General features: G+C 50.1%; 1 gene segment (V, D, J or C); it reads right to left on the bottom strand.

Annotated features, from left to right (window-relative positions):
* Positions 1-5,388: 5,388 nt before the first annotated feature.
* Positions 5,389-10,440, bottom strand: LOC122454891. The segment is given in 3 exon segments: positions 5,389-5,498; positions 9,980-10,308; positions 10,389-10,440. Coding segments are annotated over 3 exon segments (491 nt in total).
* Positions 10,441-10,692: the final 252 nt, after the last annotated feature.

Raw genomic sequence — 10,692 nt, forward strand, 5'->3', positions numbered from 1 at the left:
GAGCCTGAATTTAAGTGACCTGGTGCTTTGTTTCCAGCCTGTGACCTGAGTGGATATTTGCCTGTGGGAGGGGCCTCTGCATAAAAAGCAGAAAGCAGTGACTGGAGGTCCCTGTCTCTGGGGCTCCCCTTGTGAAAGTGGGTGCTGACTGTGCCTTCAGAGAACTCAGCCCCTTGCTGTAGTTCCCCTCCCAAAATTTGGGGTCCTCTGTGTCCAGAAACGAAAGGATGTGGAAGGGCTGGACAGGAAGAAAGATGTGGCCAATTATCAATCACAGATTTTGGGAAGAGAGTAATCCCATGAATGTTTATCTCTTTACTTGTCAACTATGCACTGCAGACTCAGTGTCTGCATAGCTGTCAGAAACTGTTATTTGTTTTTCTTTTCTGCTTTAGCTTATGCTCATAAACAGGATGTTAAAACATTGGACATAAAATGCACATAACAATTGCATTTAACTCAAATATACTCAGTACAATTTAATTTTTATCATAACTCCCAAAGGATTTATTTCTTCCCTTAAGTGTTGAGGATATTTCTTCACCTGAAACAGTTTAAAATTAAGAGCTGCTCCGGAGGTGGGGTTGTTCCTAATAACTAACCATGCAGTTAATTTTGTGGACAAAGTAGTCATTTCTGCTGAGATGCTCATCTTCCCAGCATGGCTGACTTGCCAGGTGGCCTGTTCTGCATTTTTCTGCACACAACTGAGTGTCTGCAGGAATTTGTGAACCTCAGGACCCGCTTCTTGAGGGTGGATATTGAGAACTTTAAGGCTACCAATTACTAAGGACAGACAGCGCCTGGGAGCTCCTCAGTGCTCCAACATGCTGGGCAGGTGCCCTGGTCACTCTGCACAGACTCCGTCCTCCTCCACGTGCTTATTTCTTCCTCTCTGTGTCCCTGCCATGAGATGGGAGCTCAGGGAACATAGTCCCCACCACAGTGGTGAGAGGTCATGCATGGTTCTTGGAGGTAAACCTTCACAGTGAACGGCATGCAGAGTGTGAGGGCGGCGTGGTCAGAGGAAAGCCCCTCCTCAGGAAGCAGGTTCCCTTGAAAACCCCACTGAGAGCAGCTTTCCCGAGCCCAGGGTCTCCGTGTCCTGGACTGAGCCTGAGGTCCTCTGAGTCAGCAGTGCTGGAGAGCAGAGCACAGCTCCCCCATCTCCCTGTGGCCCTGAGGCTGTGGCCTCGCACCTGCATCCCGGCTGTGAGCATGTAGACTGGGGATGACGGCCGTCACCGCGTGTCTGGACTTTAGGTGGGTTTTCCGGGGGTGGTGAGTGCTGCCATCAGAGGTGTTATCTCTCCTGGAGCCAGAAGAGACCGGTGTGAGTCCCCATCTCTGACTGACACCCTATCCGTGTGACCCTGGCCTCTCCTGCCCTGAGACGTCACCCCTTCGCATCTGGGGCAGGTCAGCTCTTCCTCGGCACAGGGATCTCACCTGAACACTGACTGAGGTAGAACCTACTGTCTATGAAAAGCCCTTTCTGGTCTGGCTTTGGCGATAGCAGTTCTGCACCAGCATGTCTTCTGTACCAGATCCTGTTTCCCGACATCTGAATGTGCTCTGGGGAGAGGTCCCTCGTCACGCTGCCTCAGTTTGTGGGCTCAAATGTCCCAGATGGTATCAGGACCCCTGAGGGTGACCCTGGATCTGTGGGCCTCTGGCATCCAGGTCACTGAGCTTCTAGATGTGTCCTCATCCCTTGGCTCAACACCTTCGTCCCTTATCAAAGCCAATGGGGTCTTGTGTGCATCACCTAACAGGCTTTCTTCTCTCCTGCACTTTCTCTGATCTTGTGATTCCATTGGGCCACCTGTAAAAGCCAAATATGCTTCTCATCTCAAGGTACTGGGGACTGCAGACCTCATCCCCAAATCCACTGCCTTGGTCTGTTATGGGGTTTAGTTTATGGCATCAGAAGTGGGATCCAGAGAATCCCCAGCAACTCCTCAGCCGTGAGCAATCAGACACTGGTACCCACTCTGACCTGTTGAGTTCAGTCCTCTCTGGATGAGTGTGGTCTAGTAGTTTTGTGTGGAGTCTTCAGGGTTTTCTATCTACAGTGTTCTGTAGATAATGAGAAATTTGCCTCTTGTGGTAAAGAATCTATTTGCAATGTAGGAGACCTGGGTTCAATCCCCAGGTGTGAACGATTCCCTGGAGTAGGAAATGGCAACCCACACCAGTATTCTTGCCTAGAAAGGACAAAGAAGACTGGCAGGCTACAGTCAATGGGGTCACAAAATGTCAGACACGACGATCGAGTAACACACACTTATCTCTAAACTCTGTGCCTGCCAAGCATTTCTGAAATGCAAGCTGACAGTGATACCGGCCTTCTTCAAGAATCTGGAATTAAACAGTCAAACTTACTACCTACAGAAACTAGAAAACAAACACCAAAAGAGCCCAGAGGCAGTGGAAGGAAGGAAATTACAAAAAAGTGCAGAAATTAATAATATTGAGATGAAAACACACATACACACAGACAAAACAGTGAAAACGATCAGTGAAATCAACAGATGGCTTCTTGTTGTTGTCGTTGTCATTTTTGCTAAGACAAACAAAACCATAAATCTTTAGCCAGTCTTCAGAGGAGGAAAACAAATTTACTGGAATAAAAATAAAAAATAGAAAAGAAATAAAGCTAATACCACAGAGATACAAAAAATCATATGCTATTATTACAAACAGCTGTATGCCAACACATTGGAAATCTAGAAGAAATGGACAAATTCCTAAACTATGAATCCTGCAGGACTGAATCAAGATGAAGGAGACAACATGAACAGACTGATCATTTGTGTCTAAATTGAATTTTATAATAATAATTTAAAAATCTTCCAAGGAGCAACAGTCTAGGAACAGAAAGCTTCTCTAGGGACTTTTATAAAACATACCTTTGATGAATTTAATGCAAAACTTCTCAGTAACTATTAACAAATCAAATTCAACACTGAACAGAAAGGATCATGCACCATCCTCAATCGTTTTTTACTCGAGGGTCATGGCAGTGGTTCAAGATTCCAGCAGCAGGAAACAGGCTGGTGAAAGTGCTCAGCTTCAAACATGCACCACCTTCCAAAAAAGGGAATGGAAAGTAAGGGGCCAGATCAATAGGCCCAGAGGCTGGAACAGGAGCCAAAGAAGATTATTCCCAGACCTTGAACTTGGTAGGGTTTGCATGGATGGACTTAAACACTGTTGGGGTCAGTGGGGCCTCCCTGGTGGCTCAGCAGTGAAGAATCTGCTTGACATGAAGGAAATGCAGGAGACTTGGGTTCAGTCCCTGGGTCGGGAAGATCCCCTGGAGGAGGAAATACCAACCCACTCCAGTATTCTTGGCCTGGAGAGTCCCATGGACAGAGCAGCCTGGCAGCCTACAGTCCATAGGGCCACAAAGAGTCAGACACAACGGCAGGGACTGAGCTCACGTGCACACTGGGACCAGGGGTCCCTTCTGACTTACATTCATCCTTTTTATGGAGTGAAACCCCTTGTAGCTGAGATATGCCTGTCTTAGTGCTGTATTATAGAACACAAATCCTCATGCATAGCTGAGTTAGAGGACTAGATTTGGGACTTCCGGTTGATGGTATTTAGACCACCATTGCTCTGTAATCTTTATTATAATTGACATTATAATTTAGTGTCAGTTCTTAGGTTGACATTTTGGAGGCTTTCTGGGATTTGCTAAGTGTAATGGGCCTGTGGGATGGATGTATTTGCAGGGCTGAAGGTGGACTGTGTTTGTCTGAATCATTCATTGAGTCTATGAATGTCACCTCACGTGGCATATGGGGCTTTGGAAAATGTGACTAGTTTAGAGGTCTAGAAATTTTGGATTTTCCTGGATTATCATGTGACTCCAGTTGAAACCACAACTGTGTTCCTCAGAGGGACGCCAAGGACGTCAGACCCTGGGAGAAGTGACCACTGATGGAGGGTGCTTTGCTGGACTATGCAGATGAAGGAAGTGGCTGAGAGCCAGGGATGCAGGCAGTGAAGCTCTAGACAGGATACGGCAATGAAGCAGATTGTCCCTGACTTTATCCATTCAGGGGTCATGACAGGAGCTCAGGTGGGGTGGTCTGTAAACAAGCCTTTATTTCCCACACTCCTGGAGGCTGGAAGCCCCAGGTCAGGACACCAGTGAGGCTGCCTTCTGGTGAGGGCTCCCTTCCTGGTTCACACCAGGCACCTTCCTCCTGGGTCCCCACCTGGTGGACGGGGACAGGCATGTTCTCTGGGGCTTCTTAGAAAGACTCCAACCCCATTCATGAGGGACTCCACTCTCATGACCTAAGCACCCGCCTAGGACCCCGATTCTAACATCATTATCCTAGGAATTCCAAACATGAATTCTGGGAGCACAGAAGCATTCAGACCCTGAGAGCCTTGGGACTGTGGTCCTGCCACACCTGGATTCCAATCCAGTGAAACAGTTATCATACTCTGGACTGGAATGGAATACGTGTGTGTTTATTTGAGCCGCGTGTGTGTGGGAACCTGACACAATGGTCAGCAGAGAAATACAGGCCAGGACGTGAGTCTCACATTACCCAGTGTCTCCCACATGGCGCCCTCTTACGAGGGGACCACAAGCACAGCCCCTGGGGACAGGGCGCTGCAGGCCGTGGTCCGGAAGGAGCAATGTGCTGCCACAGACTGAGCGGGACCTGTGTACATGTCGGCCCTGAGTCTGCAGCCCTGCTCGTGGCGTCTGACTGGATGCCACGTGTGGGCTGCTTGGCAGAGACTGGGAAATAGAAATTCATCCTTGGGTTCCCCAAGGACGATACCACTTTTAAAGAGAAGGAATGAGGCAGAGGACTTTCCAGGACACTACAGAACAAGAATCCCAAACTTGATATTAACCAAATATCCCAGATAATGCCTCAGCTAACATGCCTAAGAACAGTGAGGCTCTCAATACCCCCGATAAAAAAGTAATAAAAATCCATAAACCTTTGGAGGCAAATCTTTATCTCGCATCTTTCTTTCATATATTTGTTACCTTGAGATCTTGCTCAAAAACACCAGTGACCCACGAGAACATGATCTGATCTCTCAGACTCCAGACTCCTGGTGACGAGAAGTCAGGAAAACCATCATTTCTCTCCTCTCCACTCCCAGCACAGCCGCCCTGCCCCTCAGGGTTTCTGACACCCTCAGGATGTGGGTGTTCACACTGTGTGTCTCAGACAGTAATAAACAGCTGTGTCCTCAGACCTCAGATTACTCAGCTCCATGTAGGCGGTGCTGGTGGACGTGTCTGCGGCCAACGTGACTCTGCCCTGGAGCTTCTGTGCATACTTTGTCCACCATCTTTGCTGTCAATCCGTCCATCCACTCAAGCCCGTGTTGAGGGGCTGGTCACACCCAGTGCATGTTGTAGTCGCTGAAGGTGTATCCAGAAGCCGTGCGGGACACCTTCACTGATGCCCCAGGCTTCCTCAGCTCAGCCCCGACTGCACCAGCTGCACCTGGGTGTGCACACCCGTGGACCGGAGACAGAAGGGCATGAACCCCCCTGACTGGACCCTGTCCCTTCCTCCACCCCAGACCGGGATGACCCTGACCTGGAGCCAAGGCCCCAGGAGGAGGACTCTCCAGCTCCTGTCCCTGGTGAGGGCTGTGCTCCCAGGACTGCTGCGCAGAGCTGGTGTTGTTGTGGGTGATGTTCTCAGGGCTCAGAATATCCCAATTTAACCTAGGACACCACAGGTCATCTGCATGTTCTAGAGGCTGAAAACTTCACACTCACTACACGGGCAATATTAGGAAGGAGTAGTCTTATGACCCATGACCATGCTCAGTGGGAATTTGTGTGTCCGTGTCCTCATCCTTGTTTGAGGACGTGTGTCCCTGCCATGTCCCTGACCTCTGTGCACTCAGAGCTCTTGCGGTGAGTGACCGGCCCCACAGGACACAGTCCTCACCGTGAACCAGCCTTTAATGTCACAGAGACATCTTCACGTCTTAATCAGTGTGTTCCCCAAATTCTGCCACCACTGGGTATTCACACACACACACACACACACACACACACACACCTGTCACACAGGCATGCACAAACACACACATATGCAAACAGAAGCACACATGCACACACACACACACACTCACATGCACACACATACACACTCACACACACACTCACAGGCACACACATACACACTCACACATATACACACACATGCACACACATACACACTCACACACAAACGTGCACACAACACACTCAGACACTCACATACACACTCACGCACACTCACACATGCATACATACACACACTCACATGCACACACTTACACACTCACACACTCACATGCACACAACACAGACACTCACATACACACTTACATACACTCACACACTCATATACTCACTCACAGACATATACACATGTACTTTTCATGGCCTCATTGACTTGTGTATTCTCAACAGGACCCAATATTAAACTTCACCAGTCCTTGTCCTACTAGGTATTGTTTTCTGTGAAAAGAGAAGACTCCCTCTGTGAGTCTCCCCAGCCCCCTCCCCACATGCTCCTGGGCAGCAGCCCTGCAGTGGGGTCCTGGGCACCCCCTGCCTGGGCTCACAGGGCATCCTAGCAGTGTTTCTAGTCTGGTATGAAATGGCTGTGTTCTGCCTTCAGAGTATTCTTCTAGACACAGCATGTGCTTTTAAGTTGTCTCTAGAAAAAGCTTCAATAAACATACACTCTCTTGAGAGAGAACCAAGGAAGAAATTTATGAGAACACCTGGACGTCACCTCCCTGAGTCTGCAGCTGCACTGATGCAGTTGACACTCACAGTGAGTCTAGAGGCTCTCGAGGACTTGGGGTCTCTTTGCTTCCTGGAGCCCCCCGTGGGCTAACATTGTGTCACAGGATAGCTGCATACAGAAGCATGGGGCGCGATGCCCACTCCACCTACCGTTCCACCCCTGGATTCCCCTGTTCTTGCAGCACCTGGACCCTGCAGGGGCCCCACAAGAAGGTGCCAGACTAGCCCCCTTGTCAGAAACCAGTGCAGTCGCCCCCTGACAACTCACAGCACAAACGCCTGAGGGTCTCTAGTGCCCACCCCTGCTTGAGAGGAGACACCTGAAGTCAGAGGAGGATGAGGCAGCACCCTTGTCAGCTGACTCAGCAGATGCTGCCCTGAGGGAATGCTCACCCGGGGGAAGGGGGGAGTTGAGCATGCTCAGGCACCTCAGTCGTGTCTGACCCTTTGAGGCCCCACGGACTGTAGCCCACCAGACTCCTCTGTCCATGGGATTCTGCAGGCAGGAACACTGGAGTGGGTTGCCACACAGCACCCTGCAGAGAAGCTAGGTCAGCCATGTGCGTGTCCCCTGGCAGGACATCTCTTCACCAGGACGGCCTCGGGGTGCATCCATCCTCAGACTCCATCTTGCTTCTCCCCGTCCCTCCTGACCACCTGCCCGAGGACCTCAGGACCTGGCGTCAGTGGGGAGACAGACCCGCTGCTGAGTCAGATACAGCTCCTCCGGCAGGGCCCTGTGACCAACCCGCTTCTGCCCGCTGTTCTGAGTCTCCGATGGAACCTTCATACACATTCCTGAGCACCTCAGATACACAACAGCAGGAGAGGGATTCTGGCCAATTGATCCAGCAGGAGAGAGACCGGATCTGAGGCCAGCAGTGAGGTGCTCCGAGCCACGTCTCCAGCCGTGGTTACCAGAAACAGAAGTCCATATAGTCAACAGTAAGATTTTTCCAGGATTCATATACAAATGTGAGACCTGGATCAAAAAGAAGGCTGATCTTTAGATTTGTGATACTGGAGAAGACTCATGAGAATCCCTTGGACCGAAAGGAGGTCAATCCAGTCAATTTTAAAGGAAGTGAAGTGAAGTCATTAAGTCGTGTCTGACTCTTTGCGACCCCATGGACTGTAGCCTACCAGGGTCTTCAGTCCATGGGATTTTCCAGGCAAGAATACTGGAGAGGGTTGCCATTTCCTTCTGCAGGGGATCTTCCTGACCCAGGGATCAAACCCGGGTCTCCTACATTTTAGGCAGACGCTTTACTGTCTGAGCTACCAGGGAAGTCCACCTCTAATCTTAAAGGAAATCAAGCATAAATATTCATTGAAAGGACTGATGCTGAAGCTGAAGCTGAAGCTCCAACATTTTGGCCACCTGACATGAAGAAGTGACTCACTGGAAAACACCCTGATGCTGGGAAAGGTTGAAAGCAAAAGAAATGGGCAGCAGAAGTGAGATGGTTAGACAGCACCACTGACTCAATGGAGTTGAATTTGAGCAAATTCTGGAGGACAGTGGAGGGCAAAGGAGACCGGTATGCTGCAGTTCATGGGGTTGCAAAGAGTCCAACATGACTTAGTGACTGAACAACAATAACAATGCAAGGCATGGATTTCTGAAGGTTATATAGAGAGCTTCACACAAAACCATCATCCTCAACTCAGTCATCATTGCAGGTTCCAGGCACACAACTGCCCTAAGGATTTAGATCTCCCCATCCTGTGTTGAAGTGGAGAGAGAAATCAGGTGACAGCCCTGCTGAAGGCAAGAGACTCTCTGGATTTGGGTGTGAGATTGATTGTGTGTCATAGGTGTGAGCTCTATGACCTTGCTTTCCCTCTTTGGTTCACTGTTGGCTACACTGATGAGAAGTGTTGGGTCAGAACGACCACTGGCCATTTGCAACAAAACATCGAGGGCAGGGAAGCTCATCCAGGACAGTTCTAAGATGTTCTCTCTCTTCTCTGCTCAGGGGCGTGCACAGAGGCTTAGCTCCACTACAGAGAACCTTGGGCTGGTGTTTAGATCCCACAGCTGCTTGCCTGCTTTACTAGTCTGTTTCTACAGATACACAGCAAGCGTGTGAAGCAGGTTGGTCTACTTGCGTGTTACAGATGTGAAGCTAAACGAGCCTGAACTTGTCGCTGAGGTGCTGCAGAGCACACATCAGGGACGGTGAGCTCTCCTGTCAAGGCGTGGGCTTCTTACGCTGGACCCGGCCGCATCAAAGGGGATCCTGGGCAGAGGTGGACTTGCCCAGTGAGGCTGCAGGGCTCTTCCTAGAAGGAGAACACTTGCTATTTCCCTGCATTTTAAGGAGCCCTGGTGAAGAAAGTGTATAGATCTGTTTTCAGCAGTTTCTGAAAATTCATGTTATCATCCACCTGACTATAATCTTTCCTCACCCACCTATCTATGTGTCTGTTGGTAATAGCTCTGGTGATGGTTATTGGACATAAAGGAAACTGCACAGTAGAACAGGATGCGGGTATGATCTAAGCCTGTAGGGATCCTATTGGACCTGGAAGCAAGGAGCACATATAGAAACACCTCTACCTACACGCCCTCTAACTGGAATCACTGAGGATCCAGTGGTGCTGCCTGGCTCATTTATGCTTCTCATGCAGGAGGCAACCAGGCAAGCCAAGGGCCGCTATCCTGGGAGGGACGGCTGGTCTACCAGTAGAGCAGGGCTGAGATTTCACAATGAGAATGGAAGAATATGTTCAAATCTTGGTAAGGCCAATGTTAACTTTTTCAAACTGTTCAGTTTAGACTAGATGTAAGCAGGGGAAAATGTGTATGACTAACTGTAAGTGGGCCTCTAGTTTTTACACTTGAGACACTTTTTCTTCCTATTTTCAGAACACCTTCTTATTCAGAGATTGAGTGTATAAGCTCAGAATCATGTGTCCAGAGAGGTTCCCCAGGGAAAACTGTTACATGGAGAGGAAGGCCCAACCCTGACAGGAAATGAACCGCTTAACTTCCATCTGCACCTGACCTGTTGCTAAAAGGCAAATCGTGGGTTCTGTATCCTCCAAGGAGTGTTTGTGTCCTCCTGAATCCTGAATCACACAGTTGTGAGAACTGTGCGCCCCCTGGTGGGACCTGGGCTCCCCTGTAGCCCTCCTGTCTCCCTGCAGGAGCTTCTTGTCTGGGCTCACACAGACTTCCCGTCACTGCGTCTCTTGCACAGTAATACATGGCCGTGTCCTCGGTGGTCACAGCGCTCAGCTGCAGGGAGGACTGGCTCTTGGATGTGTCTCTGGAGATGGAGGTGCGGCTCTTGAGACTTGGGCTGTAGCTTGTGCTTCCACTGTAGCTAACGTAACCCATCCACTGCAGCCCCTTCCCTGAGCGTTGGCGGATCCAGCCCCAGGAGGAGTGAGCACTGGTGATGGAGTAACCAGAGAGAGCACACGTGAGGGAGAGGGTCTGCGAGGCTTCAGCAGTTCTGGGCCCGCCTCCTGCAGCTGCACCTGGGCCAGGACCCCTGGGGACACGGAGAGTCAGCCCCTGTCAGTCACCTGCAGCCACAGCCGTCCCCACAGACCCCTGTCTGACACCTGAGACCCTCCCCTTGTAGGGCTGTGAGCAGGCAGAGGAGAAGACCCCCCAGCCTCATCTTCTTCTAGCGCACATCCCTGCCTTCCCTGCGACCTCAGCCCGTGTGAGGAGAGAGCTGTGGGCTCCCTCAGACCAGGGGTGGATTTTCCTCTAGAGAAGGTATGAGTATTTGCATGTGGGCGAGCTCAGTCCTTATAAGTAGGGACAGACTGAGGTCCCGGTCCTCTCGTCCTTCTTGCTTTCTCTTCCTATAATCTCTCCTATGCTGTGGTCCTCATCACTCGCAAGGGGATGGTCCACATAAATAAAT

Source organism: Cervus canadensis, chromosome 17, assembly GCF_019320065.1.
Source record: "Cervus canadensis isolate Bull #8, Minnesota chromosome 17, ASM1932006v1, whole genome shotgun sequence".
NCBI classification, from domain to species: domain Eukaryota; kingdom Metazoa; phylum Chordata; class Mammalia; order Artiodactyla; family Cervidae; genus Cervus; species Cervus canadensis.